Below are 17,286 nucleotides of genomic sequence, written 5' to 3'. Positions count from 1 at the left end.
CTCTCCTGTTCTCTGGCTCTGCTGACAACACATTCGATACACATTTCTTTTAACTAATGTACTTTATCGGCTTAATCAATCAATATGGCCTGCTGGACCCATAATGTGGTTGAATGCTGACCTTTCCTGGCTGTATCCCTTGGGCGGAATACTCGTTTCCGGTCTGGGTTGTCTCAAGATATTATCTTCTGCCCTTTTTCTGGCTATTAGCAATGTTTTTTCATGCCTCTGGGCCCTGTGTGTTAACTCTCCTAATGAATTAGCAGAGCTTCATCCCAGATTCACGACAGTGGGCGGGGGTGGGATTTAGTGGGGATGAAAGGGAGGCTTTGACTTTGTTTTCTGCGAGATGAGAATCCGTGGGAATGAGTGCATGAAGAGGAATGCTGTGCTGAGCATGCCAGAAGAACCATCCGTTTCAACAGATGATCATTAAATATACCGTGCTGCACTGTAGCATACTGCAGAGAACTGTGACTGATCTCTACTGTACTCTACTGTACGTTACTTTGAGGCTCCTGTCTCTGTGTGGGAGGGTCATGCATGGCTGTGTCGGTCTACAGGCATTTCTTTTGCTATGCAGTTACAGCATAATTGCGAGCTGCAATCCCAGTTTCTGTCATGTGCAGGGAGACGGTGCCAGTATTGCTGCTTCCATAGAGCGAAGTTGTTTCTGTCTGAACACATGAGACCAGCCACAGCACACCAGATCTTCATCACCATTGGTTCATCTCTCGTCCGCGGATCATTTTGTCAAGTCTTTTCGCCACATAACCAACTGACAGGAGACATCCAGGGAGGCATTGCTCTGCCTCCCGTCTGCCTCAGCACACAGAGGGGGCGATTGGGTAGGTTTTCCAGAGAGCTGTTATTGGTATTTAAGTGGATTTATCTTGTGTCAGTCTACCAAGATGTCAATGTGTGCAGTACCTCTGTTGTACTTCCTTTCACACCTTCGGCCATTTATCTCTCCATCCCTCCCTCCTATCTTCTTCTCTTCACCCTCCATCCCTCCACCCTCCTTCCCTCCCTCCCTGTGCCCCTCCATCCCTTCCCCCCCCCCCCCCCCCCCTGTGCCCTACCATCTCTCCCCCTGCCGTTGAGCACGTGGGGCACACAGGGTTGGGCTTGAGCGTGCTTCTCCACTCCAGCTGCATCATTTTGTGAGCCCAGAGGGGGATCTATACGAAAGCGTGTGTGTGTGTGTGTGTGTGTGTGTGTGCTAGTATTTACTCATGTCTCACTTCCTGGGCAAACAACAGGGAGACAGCAGAGATTACAGAGCTCCTTAAACCTCCAAAAGCTCTTTTCTCTCCCACAGAAACATCTCTCACTTTCCAACCCACCACCAACATCCCCCAAATCCCTGGACGCTGCTCCTGTTACTATGACAGCAGAGAGGAAGCGTGTTGTGATGAGGTTGTCTGTTTTATATTTTTTTGTCAATTCAGCACCTCTTTCATGAGGGAGAGGGCAACATTCATTCGAGCTCACTGCACGACTGTGTGAGAGAGCGTGTGTGAATGGTGTGTGTGCGCGTCCGGTGCGAGTGTGTGAGTGTGTGTGTGTGTGCGTGCGCGGACGTGTGTTCGGGTGAGCCAGGAGAAAGGATGGCTGCTCATGTCTGAACTGCCTCCACGTTCGCAGGGGAGAGTCGAGACAGAGAGATACCGGAGGGAAGAACACTGACGCAGTTCTTTCTCCCCGTCTCACAGAAGGGTGATAATCTCCCGTCATCTGGGGAGAAGATAATCAGAGACATCTGAGCGATGCCTGCTGAGGTGAAGGAGGTAAGCGCGCTACGTTCCCTCCGCATCCTCCCTCTCTCTTTCTCCCTCTCTCTCTCTCTCTTTTGATTCAGAGGTCTGCTTCTGTTTCTGCAGCTGCATGTTTGTTCAGACTGCTGGTGGTTTTCTGCCACGCTGTGCGAGGGGAGCAAGCCAGCGTTCAGGTGTCATCACATGGTTCCTAGTCGCGGTGTGCTTGTGTGCAGGGGGGACATGCCGTTAACATCTCTCTGCCAAGTGCATGTGTCTCTACCGTGCGTCCGGGCTTGTGTGCGTTCGCCTGTGTGTGTGTCTGTGTGCGTCCGCCTGTGTGTATGCATTCCCGTGTGTGTGTGTGTGTGTACTGCAGACCTATCGAGAGGGTATTAATCCTGATAGTGTTATGAGGAGAACAGCCCCCCACAGGGGAATACGCTGCCTTCTGTGAGCTCAGACCGGTCTGTCAGTGGAAGCCTTAAGGCAGAGCACACATGACCATGCAGTATTTGAATGCTTTAATGCTCCACGGACGCACCATACACACACACACACACACACCATACACACACACACACCATACACACACACACCGTGAGGGGGAGTGGAGCTCTCGTCCTCAATCGAAATGATGTGTTTGCGCAGAAGTGGATGGAATGTTCTGTTGTCAGATTGCGCTGGCACGCCTACAGCTTCCTCGACACCTCGACTGGGAGATGAGAAAACGCCTGGGCGTTGCATGAGCGTCTCTGCGTCTCCGCCTCCCCGTCTCTTAAAGTCTGTCAGACAAAAAACAATCCAGATCTGAAACCCTGAGTGTTTCTGAAACTGCCGACGTGCACGACAGTGAAGTGTGACACAGACGCTTCCTCGTGGTCCCAGACCTCTGTGGCACAACAGTCCTTCCGCCACATCGACCGTGGGAGGCACAACCATCTTCACTTATCATCATGGAGACAAATGAACAATTCACAACATCTCATCCGCGGTTCCGCACCAAATTGCCTTCCCTTCCAAAGAAAGCCTGGCCCATCGCCGTGACAGTGTTCTGGCACTTTCCCGGTAATCTCCCTCTCCTGCATGATTTATCCATCTTAATGACGTTGTGACGAGGATCGGGAGTGGCGCCCTTGAGCCCGGCCGCTCTTGGCGGAGGGTGTCCACGCGACTCGGGGAGGCCAGCCTCACGAGGCAGTGCCTCACGAGGTAGGCAAACCCTGTCATCGTGCCACTTCCTGCTTCAGTGCCTCCCAAATGCAGGTCCAACGCATCTCGTTTGTAAACAGCAGGCAGACAGAGACAGACAGGCAGACAGGCAGACAGGCAGGCAGGCAGGCAGGCAGGCAGGCAGGCAGGCAGGCAGGCAGGCAGGCAGGCAGGCAGAAGGGGGCATGTCTTTCACCACCATGGTCTCCAGTGTGACCACCACAGACTCTTTCATCTCGCCACATCTCCATCTCTCTCCCTCTCTTCATCTCTCCATCTCTCTCCCTCTCCATTAGTCCCTCTCCATCTCTTTCCCTCTCTTCATCTCTCCCTCTCTCTTCCCGACCATCCCATTGGTATGGAGATGAGGGATGTCACCCTTTTGTGTCGTATTTCAAAACGGCAGTTCCGGGGTAATTAGAACCTGCCAATCACAACATCGGTCATCTACTCCCCAACTCTTTGACGACGTAAGGGCTGAAAAACAATTTTCCTCTCGTCCGTGTGGCAGCACACGTAACACGCGTGTTCGCGTAATGATCCTGCTTTCGGACGCAGCAGGGGCGAGAGCTCTTTCATGTGCTGTGATGAGGACGGAGAGAGCCGTCGTAAGGCTGCTCTAATAACGATGAGGATGATTGGATGAAATGGGTTGCGGTTTGAATGGAGCTCAGGTAATCACAATAGCCCAATGACGCACTGGTATGGATGATTGTTTCGCTGTAATTTACACATAAATTCTCCCGGCACATCTGTGGAGAAGGCAGTGGTGTGATTTGAAGAAGATGGGCAGAGCTGAAGATGCTTCCCTGTTGTGATTACTCTGGCACCCCCTGACACACACGCACACGCACACACCTCACACCACATGCACACGCACACACCACATGCACACGCAGTTCCCCATGTTAACAACAACATCCACAAGATCACATTGATCTCAAATAACTACACAAAGTTTACAAAAACAAGTCTAAATAAATCATGTTCACCATCGGTGCCAGACTTTAGTCTAGTGTTTTCGCTTCTCAGACGTTTGTGAAGTTGCTGCTGAATAATTAATGGACCTTTGGAGAGAGGTTGTGGAGATTATTCCTCTGAGAGGGAGAAAAAAAAGAGTTTGTTTCTTTATTGTCTATATACATAAATCACTAAATGACCTCCATGTGTCTCAGGCTAGCAGGTGGACAGTGTTGATTAAAGACCAGACAAAGTTACACGTGAGAAAATCCCTCCAAGCTATTTCCCCTGGCTCACATGAAAAACTAATTGTGACCAACAGCAATCACAACACTTGACCTAGTCAGACAGTCTGTCTTGTTGGTGTGATAAAGGCAAACTCGCAGGGTGTAGCTTGACAGGCTTAACTATGAAGATTTGTTAACGGTGGGTTGTGAAAGGTCAGCAGAACAGCAGCAGGATGTTCTGCAGGGGCAGGTGGACCTTTAGAAAGAGAGAGAGCTCAGACAACGTTGCTTAATTAAACCATCTTCACACTTAGATAACACTTTTTACATTGCTGCACTGCACCCTCTCTGTCTCTCTCTCTCTTTCTTTTCTTTGTGTTTTCTGTGGCACTCTCTGTCTCTCTCTCTGTTTATTTGTGTCTCTTATCTCTCTGTGTGTGTGTTCTCGTGTCATCTCTACTGATTTGACTACATTAGTCAGGAGGAATTGGGGGAAGGGGACTGCATAGGAGATGAAGTTGCTTGGAAACCTACGGGTTTCCTATGTGTGTGTTACATTGTGTGTTTTATCTTGTGTGTGTGTTACATTGTGTGTGTTATCTTGTGTGTGTGTGTTACGTTGTGTGTATTATCTTGTGTGTGTGTGTGTGGTACAGGAACAAAGCTCGGAGGGTCCTTCTGCTCTGGCTCTGAGCCAGGAGCCCAAAGAGCCGCCAGGGGAGCTAGCGGCCACCAACGATGACCTGGACACGCCCACTTCCAACGCCTCCGCTGTCACCTCCACCAATGACAACTCCACAGAGACTGACACGCCGCTGCAAACAGACACCGAGGTCAGCACCTTGACATCATGTGCAGCAGACAGCGTGTGACACGAATGCAACAAGACGTTTAGTATTCTACTCCATAGTTGAACATCTTTGGCATTGACAATGGTGGAGGGAGATACTGTATATCCATTGAAGTTTTGGTTCATTTAACTCCTCTCAAGATTTGCACTAATATCTGAAACCTATTTAATCTGAGACATCCATTACGTTAATCAGCCTTCGTCACAATACACATCTAAAAAGACGTCTGTTTTTCGTCTGAACCGACTGCCTGCTATCGGATGCCAGAAACGCTTTTGCAACATTTGATTAGCTGAATCTGCTCCAGACTTATTAAGAAAGAACGGCAATAAAGAAATTATTCTAATGTCTATAATGTTTTAATTCAGCATAAAATAATAACAAGGTGAAGAGCTCAGAACACAAACGGACGACTGAATTTCAAAAAATGTACCACATCAGTCATCAGTAGATGGATCTCAGGTTGTTTCATCATAATACAATCTAAATGTATTCGCTGGCAACTAGGTATGATCAAGCATTTACTGGTACGGCAGAATGCCAGGAATCTTCTGGAAGCAGGCGTTCTGATCTGTTAGTCCCGGGAGACAACGTGTGTTGTGTATGTAGATTTAATGGTTAAATATTTATAAATGTCTCATGCCTATGCCTCATAGCTCTCTCACTCTCCAAGTTGAAAAAGAGCAAACAGCTACACCTGCAGTGTTGGCAATGATCGCTGCTCCGCAACAGACTTTTAACTTCAGTTTGTAGTTTGTGGATTGCAGTGAAACAGCTCTGTTTTGGCGATAAGTGCGTATACCACAGAGGTATGCGAGGTACCCTCTCTTTGTCTCTCAACCGGCTTATCCTGTCACATTTAACTTAAAACACAGTCTAATAAAGCATATGAGATGTCCACAAATATGTCACTTAAAAAAAGACAGCTCTGTTTTGAGGAATTGGCTGTTGTGTTTTGAACGTGCGGTAAGGTGTCAGGCTGGTGTTGAGATCACTGTGAGGCCTTGTTCTCCTCAGGAAGCCAAGCATGCCCAGACCCCAGACCCTTGCATCCCCCTGCTCCCACCAGACACGGAGGACCCCGTCCCCCCCGACCAGCCCCCCGAGGAGGACCCCGTCCCCCCTGACCAGTCCCCCGAGGAGGACACCGGCGCCCCCAAGGATCCACCGTGGAACGAGTCCATGATCCCCAGAGCCACCCTGATCCCCACCCCCACGTCCAGCCTCGCCAACGCCACCACCCCTACCCCTACCAACACCATCACCCCCACCCCCACCAACGTCATCACCACCACCCCCTCCAACGCCACTGTCATGTTCAACATCGCCACCAACGCTGTGCCCTCCATTGTCACAACCGGTGACGACCCCACAAACGCCAACCTCACTGCCACCGCCTCGACCATCTTCACCCCCCCAGCCCCTCGCCCCACCGACCCTCCACCAGCCACTCCTGATGTGCACGGCCTCCTCAACCTCCCTGGCTCCTACGTAGGTCTCGGGGGCGACCTGTGTATCGGGTACGGGAGCCTGTCTCGGGGGGTCCACCACAGCTATTGGCCTCCCAGGAACTACCCTCCAGGGGGTCACTACACCCTGCCCCTACCCAGGGATAACTACGGGCCTGGGGGCCAGGAGAGACCCAGGGAGGGACCAGGAGAGACCCAGGAGGTGAAGGCTGAGTACCCAGCCGGCAGCTACCCAACCCTGGGGGGAGTCCACCAGTTCAGACCCATCACCACCATGGAGCTTCTCAGGGAACCCTCCAGAACCAGGTCAGGCCCATAGTTTCCATTTCTTGTTTAATTTCACCTTTATTAGCCTATATCAGGCAAGTCAGTTAAGAACATGTTTTTTTATTTACAACAATGTTCGTCATACAGTATTCTGAATGAAGAGCTATAAACTACAGTACAGTAAAGTACAGTTCCAAATGAAATCCTACGCAAACATGACCTTGGTATGGGCATTCATACAATGTTATTGACTCAATGAATGTTGAGTTTCTATAGGCTAGTTTCTAAGACGGTGGCAATGTTGTGATCTGTTTTGATGGCTTTGGTATTTGTCTCCATGGTGTTTGTACCTCCGCATGGTGTTTGTACCTCCATGTTTTCATCTTATTAGATCGAACTAAAACAACAAGCCATTTATCGAGGCCTTACATTGATCTCTATCCATGTGTTTCAGTCATGTTAAGAACACAGTTAGCGCTGCAGCCCACACAGATCAATATCACGGCTCATGAGCTTTCCAAAAGCTAATGCGTTACTTCTAGACTATATATTTCCTATTTAGGTTGTCATTTATTTGGAAGAATGAAGATACATTTTTGATCGTTGTAAGCCGAGGAAATATTCCCGTTCTCGACACAAATGTTCGATTCTATAGAAAAACGGTTATAGTTAACAGCACGTGAAATGTGTCCCTTCCATTGGCATCTAACCTACCGAAGTGTCTTCTTCGTCCCACTGTATAAACACGTCGTTAGATAGGCCTACGGTAAATACAGTTAGTGGAGGAGAGAGTGTAGCTACATTACAGTTCCTCTATACAGCAGACGTGTTTAACGAAAGAGCTGTACATATAGTGCAGATATAGAGTTAGCCATATTAGCACATCGACGCGGAGTTTTCCACAGAACAGTGAGGGATCGTACACACTTCAGCGCAGACTGTCAACTTCCCCGGTCGGGTCCTCAATCCAGACCAGCGCGAGGGGCATCAGTGAGGAACGCACGACAGACAGATGGGCAGCCGTTTAGGAGCAGGTGGTATCAATCAGCCTGCCGCTCCGTCAATAAATAAGTTTTTTTCCAGTCGGTGACGGACAGCAGCGCTTCCCATCTGTTCGTAGACGGAAGACGGATCTGTAGACACAGCGTACTGGACACTCGATCTGCCCTTTCGTCTTTCTCAGACTGACAGTTTAAAATATCCTGAACATGAACAGTCTCCAAAATAACTTAGTGACATACAATATCATAGCTGTTTCCTGCTTCTCTCCCCCCACCTCTGTTTAGCTCTACCTCCCACTTCTCTGTAGCATGTTCTTATGTTGTTCTTTTGTTTCTTCTCAGAGGGGGCTACGAAGACGGCATCATCCCCCAGGTGGACGTAGACCCCGGCTCCTTCTTCCACCCCATGTCCAGGGCCCAGACCCTCCAGTTCCCCCACAAGCGAAGCAGCATGGTCAGCCTGGACGGCATCCGCAGGGACCCCCGCTGGAGGGACCCCAACCTGCGCGAGGTCATCACCATGCTCAGCCACCCCATGGACCCGGTCAAGTCCAACGCAGCCGCCTACCTGCAGCACCTTTGCTACGAGAACGACCGCATCAAGCAGGACGTGCGCCAGCTGAAGGGGCTTCCTGTTCTGGTGGACCTGCTGGATCACCCCAAGGCCGAGGTCCACCGCAAGGCCTGCGGAGCCCTCAGGAACATCTCCTACGGGAAGGACCACGACAACAAGGTGGCCATCCAGAACTGCGATGGCCTCCCTGCCTTGGTCAGGCTGCTGCGGAAGTCCAGTAACATGGAGGTCAGAGAGCTCGTCACAGGTACAGAGACTCAGTCCAGCAACATGGAGGTCAGAGAGCTCGTCACAGGTACAGAGACTCAGAGGAAGTCCTGAGGGGAGCTCAGTTGGAATGTGTTTGTTCAGGGAGGGAATCAAACCTTGACTTTGCGGTCAAATGCTCTGACCCAGTGGTTCTCAATCCTGGTCTTCGTGCTCCACTTCCCTGCGTGTTTTTAGATGTGTCCCTGCTCCAAAACACCTGGTTCAAATGAATGGGTCCTTATCAAGCTCAGCAGGAACCTGATAACGACCTATTCATTTGAATCAGGTGTGTTGGAGCAGGGAAACATCTAGAACATGCAGGGCAGGGGAGCACGAAGACCAGGATTGTGAACCACTGATCTATACCCCATATCAGGGTAGATACTTTCAGTGCTGACTAGAATCCTTCCAATGGGTAGAGGAAATAGCTCGGTGGTTGAAGCATGTGATTGCTGATCAAGGGGTCATAGGTTAAAATTGAAGTAAACAAAAGTTTCTGCAACCTGACGTTCTCCAACCTACCTCTCAGGATTCACCCTCCTCCGTGTTTTTCTTACAAAAGGAACTCTCTGGAACCTCTCATCCCACGAACCCTTGAAGATGATGGTCATCAACCACGGTCTCCAGACCCTGACTGATGAGGTCATCATCCCGCATTCTGGTTGGAGGAGAGACCCCACAGAACATTCCAGGCCCCGGGAGACGGAGTGGACGACCGTCTTCAAGAACACCTCCGGATGTCTGAGGTACACACACTGACCGGGTCAGGGAAGCCAAGATCAGGACCCGGAAACCAAACCACCGTGGAAAACGTGAATGACCCCAAATGTGATAGTGTTCATTCACAGACATTTACATTACATTTAGTCATTTAGCAGACGCTCTTATCCAGAGCGACTTACAGTAAGTATAGGGACATTCCCCCCGAGGCAAGTAGGGTGAAGTGCCTTGCCCAAGGACACAATGTAATTGGGCATGGCCGGGAATCGAACTAGCAACTTTCAAAGTACTAGCCCAATTCCCTAACCACTCAGCCAACTGAGTCCCACGGACACTTCTCCCAAAGCAGGACAGGGAGGAGGGGGGGATTTGAACCTGGGATACTGCGATGTCTAATCCAATGCTCCATCACAGAACCTGTACCCCCATACTCCACAGCATCGCTGACTATTAGTTATCGACACGGTCTTTTGTTGTGGTTTTGTCCCCAGGAATGTGAGCTCAGATGGGGCTGAAGCTCGTCAGAGACTGAGGGAGTGTGAGGGGCTGGTGGACGCTTTGCTCCACGCTCTTCAATCTGCAGTGGCCACCAAGGACACAGATAATAAGGTAGAGACCCACGACCACCTGATAGGAATTCCAATTCAGATTAATAGAAACTGCAGCAGAAGTGCAGATAAGCGCAGAGACTGGAAGTGTCTCGGACCACAAGGTCAACAAAGGGGATTTAGAAAGGGTGGGTTCACCCTCCTATTAATGTCCTTTTTTTAAAATGTTGTGGTTTTATAATTTAGTTTTTTTTCCAGTATTCTTATTTTTGTGTTTTTTTCTATTCTTACCTTCCCAGTCAGTAGAGAACTGTGTCTGCATCTTAAGGAACCTCTCCTACCACGTCCACAAAGAGGTTCCGGGGGCGGAGCGCTTTCAAGAGCCCCCGGCCAATCACGTCCCCCGATCTGGAGGACAGCAGAAGAAGAAGACAGAGGCTGACTGTTTCGGAAGCAAAAGGGCAAAAGGTTTGTTGTCGATGTAGCAAATAAACAGGGGAAAGTGGGTTAGAGCTAACTGTGCGAGAGAAGCTGGATTTGTGACATTATGACCACTCAAGAATCCACCTTGTGTTGCTCTGTGCACCTGACAAATAAAAGACTTGAACTTGAACTTGATCTGCCAAGCTTTATTCATTTGTGCCCATACCACATTGGTTTGGACCAATCAGCATCCTATGAGGAAATACTGGCAGCTTCAGGTGTTGAAGTTAGCCTGTGATGGACAATGATTGACAGATGGTTTATCCAATCACCTGTCAAGTATTTTATGCCTGCCCTTTTCTAAGTTTCCAAGGACAACTTCCCAGATGAATATGTGTAACAAGCTAGTCAGATTAGACCCATCAAGGTTGGTGCAAGAGACAGACCTTGAAAAGCCTCTCACTGTTCCATACTGTGCTGTTTTGTTCCCCATCATGAGTCACAACGCTTTTCTAGAACTTTCTTTCTATTTCCTTCGCTGCCTGTTAGAGGAGTGGTTCAATCAAGGTGAGTCTCGCAGCTTCTTCTCTGTGTGCTCCTTCTTTGTTTTCAATGGAGGTCCCATTGTGTGTGTAGGAGTGCGGTTTTTCCAAATATGGAAGTGTGTGTGCACTTGTGTGTTTGGTAGGTTGGAGAAATGGGCTTCTAGACAAGAAGTATGAAACGCTGGATTTGCCAAAACGCAGACAACCAATGAAAGGTATGAAACACTACTGTGATGTATGACAGGTGACATTTCACCAATCAAACATGGTTGGATATCAATAAAACTGACAAATAATAACGGATCCTAATCATTCCTATTCACATGTTTGTTATTTGAAAGGCTAAAGTTGTGAGGCTTCACAGTTTGGCCGGTGAAGACTTACTTTTGATCCACTGACCGTTTTTAGGGTGTTCATTATGGGATGTGAATTAAACCGCAGCAGGTGCACCAGGGGCAAAGAAGCACTCTGGATAAGTCCAAACAATAGGTCAAACGGTTGTCGTGGAAACCATGCATTTTGCGTGCAGGTCCATGTCTTTGTGTCTGCCTGAGTTGACATTCTGGTTCTGGGAATAAAGATGCACTGCTATTATGTTACATTCAGTATCATATTACAGGCTCATTAGACATGTCCTTTGTGTTCCCAGATAGACATTTAAATTCAGTGTTTGTAGCTCATGCCTATTGCTGAGTACATAGTCTCCATTATCAATATTGAAATGCAGTACAGCAGACCTACAATTACACCTCTGAAGGATAGTTGTATAACTGAGTGAAAACGGACTAGTATTTCTCACCTGTTTAAACTCTGCACATAAAGCTGTTGGACCTGGGAAAGGTGTCTGTATGTGAACCTGGGCAGTTGTGTATGTGAACCTGGGCAGGTGTGTATGTGAACCTGGGCAGTTGAGTGAAGGTGTGTATTTGTGAACCTGGGCAGTTGTGTGTGTGCGTGTGTGTGTGAACCTGGGCAGGTGTGTGTGTGAACCTGGGCAGGTGTGTGTGGACCTGTACCCAGGCTCCCCCCAGCTGTAGTGTCTCCGGATGCCCATCCGTCCCCCTGCTGAAAGCTGCAGTGAAGGTGATAAGGAGGTCTGCTCGGGGTTTAGACAGGAGCTGAGATGCCCAGGGGACTTGACTGACTGATCACGTACACTCGAACAGACACTCTGAGGATTCCAGAACAGGTCTTCTGTCTGGGTTCCTGTTCTTGTACGTCAAGCAGGAGCCGACTCCAGTGGAGTTGGAGAGTGAGGTTGTTTGAAAGAGTTGTCTTTGGATAGGATTATCTTTTACATTGTTTTGTCTTTGGAAAAGTGTTGTCTAAAAGGAATGTTAGGGTGTACTAACCTTAGAGTGTTGTCTTTTATGCAATAGTGTTGTCCTTTTATACAATAGTGTTGTCCTTTTATACAATAGTGTTGTGATTAAAAGATTGTCCTTAGATGGTACTCTTATAAAACAATGTTGTACTGGGGGAGTAGTATCCTAGTAGTAGTAGTAGTAGTAGTAGTAGTATCCTTGGGTAGCGTTGTCGTGACAGATTATTGTCCTGAGATGATGTTTTCTTTAGAGTTTAAAGAGTTCTGTGTAAACTATCCAGTAATGAAAACGGTGGGTAATGACATTTCAAATTGAGTCCAGCTCTTATTCTGCTTTCTGAGCAGACACTTTTCTATTGATAATTCATACTTAATACGTTGATGCGATGCATACACACACAGTGTCTCAACGGTAGGCAGTAGATTTTGGAAACAAACTGCCCCTGTGGATAATCCTTCAACCACAACGGTACAAAGACTCATCTGTGTTTTGTAAAGTTGTAATTTGTTAAAGGTTGCGCTAAACCATAACCGAAGTGTCATAAAATATCCTACTTAATTATTTTTGTTTCATGGCTACTAATGTTTCAAGACAGCTATTGTTTTCCAATATAGATGACGTTTCTCTTTGCCCGTTTAAATCTCAATATTAATTTAGTCTACAGTGCTCTTTAAGATGGAGTAGTGCTGGAATATTCTGTATTCAGTTTTCATTTGGAAGTCTCGACTAGATATCTTTCATGTGTGCGTCCTTAGAGAGTGTTTGAACGAATAATGCTGGTAATGCACCCTCCATCTGGAGCCTGGTGCTGTTAGTCTTGTTGCTGATGGTGTCAGCCTCAATATGCCTCAGTGAGAGCTCTGATGGTTAGGGGTTTCTCTCTGTCTCTCTCTGTCTCTGTCTCTGTCTCTGTCTCTCTCTCTCTCTCTCTCTCTCTCTCTCTCTCTCTCTCTCTCTCTCTCCCCTGGTGCCTTGCTCTCTCGCCCTCTTTTCTCTTCTCTCTCTCTCTCTCTCTCTCTCTCTCTCTCTCTCTCTCCCCTGGTGCCTTGCTCTCTTGTCCTCTTTCTCTGCCTCTCTCCCCCCTCTCTCTCTGTGAAGGTCTGGATCTGCTGTATCAGCCCGAGGTGGTGAGGCTGTATCTGTCCCTCCTCACCCGCAGTCAGAACCACAACACCCTGGAGGCCGCAGCAGGAGCGCTGCAGAACCTCGCGGCGGGACACTGGGCCGTGAGTGCCGGGCTCTGGGGGGCTGGATCGTTGGAGTGTGGGGGGGAATGGGCGTGTGTGTGTGTGGGGGGGAGGGGGGGGGGAATGGGCGTGTGTATGTGGAGGGGAATGGGCGTGTGTGTGGAGGGAGTGGGGGGGGGGGGGGGGGGGGGAGTGTGTGTGTGTTGGAGGGAGTGGGGTGGAATGGGTGTGTGTGGAGGGGAATAGTGTGTGGAGAGGGTGAGGAGGAGGCTTTGGTGTTCGTGTGGGGGAGGGGGTTTGGTGTGTATGTAGAAGGTGTGTGTGTGTGTATATGCTGTGTGTGTCTGTGTTTGAGTCTGGGGGAAGAGAGGGCTGGTGTATACTATGTATGTGTGTGTCTGTATGCAAAGTGTTCGTTGTGTGTGTGCTTTAGTATTTTGTCTGTCTCTCCATCTGTGCTCCCAGTGGTCCAGCTACATCCGAGCCACAGTCAGGAAGGAGAAGGGACTCCCAGTCCTGGTGGAACTTCTGCGTTCGGATGCTGACAAGGTAGTCCGTGCTGTGGCCATAGCTCTCCGCAACCTGGCCATCGATCGCCGCAACAAAGACCTCATAGGTAAGACATACGGAAAAATCTCAGTTCAAACATTTCCATCCGAACGTTACAGTTTATTCATTCAGCAGACGCTTTGAGCGTGAAGCACGGATAGTGCCTATAGAAAGGATTTTATTGTCAGTAAATAATTCCACAGTGCAACAAGAACATCTAAATTCCTTAAATACAGTGCATCAAGATCATTTACTTTAACACAGGGCAGCAACAGCATCTTAATTTCAGTAGCTAGCTAACCAAGGCACAGTCAACAAAAATTGTAACTACGGTATCAGTTTAAACCACAGATCCTCGTACACAGACGGTGTCTTTCTCGTTTGTTCCCAGGGGGCTATGCAATGAGGGACCTGGTTAGCAACCTGCCCTGTGGCCAGCAGGGGCCAGCCAAAAATCTAGAGGGGGATACTGTGGTGGCTGTTTTGAATACCATCCATGAGATCATCACAGACAGCCTTGAGAACACCAGAGGGCTCATTCAAGGACACGCCATCCAGAAACTTATTGCAATCAACAAGACCAGGTACACTTGAAGCACACTTGCATTGCATTTGTATTCGTGTATCTGAGACCTTTATCTAAAACTGAGTATGAGTAGTGTATTTATAAAGCACAGTAGAAGATCTAGGATCAGAAGAGCATGGTTCTGACAGTTTTTCGGGAGTCGAGGAGTTGTCCTTGGTTACACGTGTGCGGGGGTCGAGGTAATAAGGTTTTGGTAATCTTGGAAAGAAGTCAATCGAGTACCATGCTGCTCTTGTCTCGCATGTCCTCGGGCGTGGCCGGTCTGTCAGCCAATCAGTGCGTGAGACGAAGGCCGCCTCTCACGTGTTGCAGACCGTGTGGGCCTACAAGGACCTGAGGAACAATCTGTTCAAAGCTGGCTGGAACAAGAGCCACTTCAAGGTAGTCTTCATTATTTAATTACTGACTAAATGCACTTTTTAAATATGTTTTTTTTGTTGTAATTTAGCGGACCCTTTTACCCAAGTATACTTACCAGTTATACATGTATAGCAGACATTTATCCAAAGCAATATTTTGATCTGTAATGAAATGCTCTACTGCACCACTGAACCCACCTTTCATGCTTTATACGTAGAAATAGAGTTTATAGAAGTAACAGCAAAAAAAATCCAGGATCGGAAGTGCAAAGTTAGTCTATTTTACCAGGCTTGGTGCAATAATAACGTTGCAACAAACAACTTACACAGCAAGATTACACAGTCCAGTGTCATGAGTGCATCGTCTTGTTTTGTGTTCTCTGTGTGGTAGAGGATTCGGAGCAGCATAGCATGCGTGTTTATATGTGCCTTTTCCTCATCACTCAGCCAACGACAACTGGAGTGACGAAAAAAAACAAGAATACAAAGCAGGGCTACGATGACATCACCCTGCCCCTCATGGAAAGAAATCAAGGTCAGCAAAACATGGCTGTGCTGAAGTGGATGTTTTCCTATGCAGTTCTTTTTCAAAGGTCTCTGTTGCTGCCGAATCTCATTCATCCAGCCAGGAGTGATTCTGTGGAACAGACACAGCTGGTTAAATACGTGATAGTTGAGAGACTTATTTCTCTCTCTTTTTCATCTGTCTTTCTCTATCTTCTTTCTTTCCACCTCCTTGTTGTTGTATTCTTCTCTGGGTGTTTGTGTGATGTTTACCCGGCTCCTGAACAATGCCTTTCCACCCACAGAAGGATACTCTGTGTCAGAGCAGGCTGACAGAGTGGCCGAGGGACCTGGCCACGTGTTGGAGAGAGAGGCGTTCCAGGTAGGGAGTTCTGCTTGTGAACGAGGCTACCTTCTCACTGATCGCCTTGATCTTGTACCCAATTTTGTTTTTCAATAAACATAAATATTTATTTTAATACTGCAGATGTATGTAATGATGACATTTTAGTAATGTAGTAGTTAATTAAATTAAATCCTGGAGGAGGTGCAAGGTTTATTAAATTGGGGCAAAAGCTATTAACCATACTTGTTATCATAGGTCGGATACTCGTTTGTACAACAACAACTAACGTTATATTTGTGTTCTGTCAGACGATTCCTGAGAGGAAGCACTTTATCAGAGCTGTGAGACCTTCGGTGGGTCTCGTGGACCGCAAACCCCCTCCTCTCGACTCCTGGGTGTGAAAACTGCTGGGTGGGCTGTAGTGCAGGTACACTCCCAGTTTCACCTGAGACAGTACATCCACCTGAGGGTATTTCAGGTGGGGTTTTAGCTCCAGATGTGCCAAGATGAGATGCGGGTGTGGGATGTGCTGTGAAACTGTGTAAATATGTACTGTTGACATGGGGGGACGGGGAAATGTTTGGTTGTTTCTCATAAATCTTTCCTTTTCTTTGCAGGAAACATTATATTGCAGATGCATATAGACGATGACAGACATTGGTAGAAGCCATTGGTGATGTGGATCATTTTACAATTAGGAAGAAAGATGGATCCTAGGCAATAGAAGCCTATTCCTCAACAGATCTGAATAGTGTGTATATTTGGTCCTATATTTCATGTCAGTGTCATCAAAAAAATCAAGGAGAATTAATACTACATTTTCTACACATGTTGTATAATAGTCCAGTAGGATAAGTGGAATTATCCAGCAAAATATTCAGAATTCAAAATGCATTACAGAATCTATGCGATTAGAATTAGTCAAACTCACATCAACACGACTTTGAAGTTACAGTGGAGACTACTTTTTAGAATTTCCTGACCACCCTTTGACTCTAGTGATATACACTATGTTGGTTCATTTTCCTCAAGTTGTGCAGAATTTCCTTATTTATTAATTGAAAGGCCAGTTAAAATGAGATTGTAAATGTGTAATAAGATTGTTAATATTCTAAATGAAGGCATTTATATTGTAATATTCATTGTAATACTCATGTTATTTATTAGCAATTGTGGATGTTGTTACCTTGTACCCAGAAAACGGAATGGATACCTTAACATCAAAATACTAGTGTCATTTTAACAGAAGCTGAAATTCAAGATTTTTGCTTAGTGTTTGTTCTTGCATCGCAATGTTGAATGGAAATGGAAGTGAATAAAAATCGATAATTTCTATATTTTGTATGTATTTTATTGATGTAAAAAAAGTTGTATTCCATAAAAAGGTTAGTGGTTTTTTAGGCACTTTTGACAGTTGTTTAGGCACTGGACAGCTCCACTCCATCTGTGTAATAAGATTAGTCCTTGAACTCTCGAGCGCATATAGAAGTGCATTTTTCAAAAGGAATTGAACGTTTTTTGTGCACGCTTGCTATAATCTGTGCAGTACCATATTTAGCTTCGGGCTGGTTGAAGGGTCTGCTACATTCTGTTTGCAAACATGAAGCTAAATGATTCTCAGCTACTG

General features: G+C 47.3%; 1 protein-coding gene across 1 annotated transcript; it reads left to right on the top strand.

The window, feature by feature from the left end:
* Nucleotides 1–1,768: 1,768 nt before the first annotated feature.
* arvcfa (ARVCF delta catenin family member a) lies at nt 1,769–16,921 on the top strand. The gene is made up of 17 exons (XM_047045363.1): nt 1,769–1,790; nt 4,813–4,989; nt 6,025–6,782; nt 8,087–8,565; nt 9,130–9,313; nt 9,779–9,896; nt 10,135–10,303; nt 10,808–10,825; nt 10,947–11,018; nt 13,227–13,354; nt 13,781–13,931; nt 14,256–14,448; nt 14,720–14,831; nt 15,257–15,344; nt 15,619–15,695; nt 15,968–16,086; nt 16,277–16,921. The coding sequence occupies exons 1-16, from the start codon at nt 1,770–1,772 to the stop codon at nt 16,058–16,060; spliced, it is 2,838 nt and encodes a 945-aa protein (XP_046901319.1). The 5' UTR covers nt 1,769; the 3' UTR covers nt 16,061–16,086; nt 16,277–16,921.
* The last annotated feature ends 365 nt before the right edge of the window (nt 16,922–17,286 follow it).

Source organism: Hypomesus transpacificus, chromosome 22 (assembly GCF_021917145.1).
Source record: "Hypomesus transpacificus isolate Combined female chromosome 22, fHypTra1, whole genome shotgun sequence".
NCBI classification, from domain to species: Eukaryota; Metazoa; Chordata; class Actinopteri; order Osmeriformes; family Osmeridae; genus Hypomesus; species Hypomesus transpacificus.
This window is presented reverse-complemented; position numbering and strand designations above follow the sequence as displayed.

Bases quoted from the DNA above. Each gene is read 5' to 3' on its own strand.
- arvcfa (XM_047045363.1), top strand. From the start codon at position 1,770: ATGCCTGCTGAGGTGAAGGAG. The intron at 14,449-14,719 runs GTACACTTGAAG...CCGGTCTGTCAG, and splicing joins ATTGCAATCAACAAGACCAG to CCAATCAGTGCGTGAGACGA. The intron at 14,832-15,256 runs GTAGTCTTCATT...CTCATCACTCAG, and splicing joins GGAACAAGAGCCACTTCAAG to CCAACGACAACTGGAGTGAC.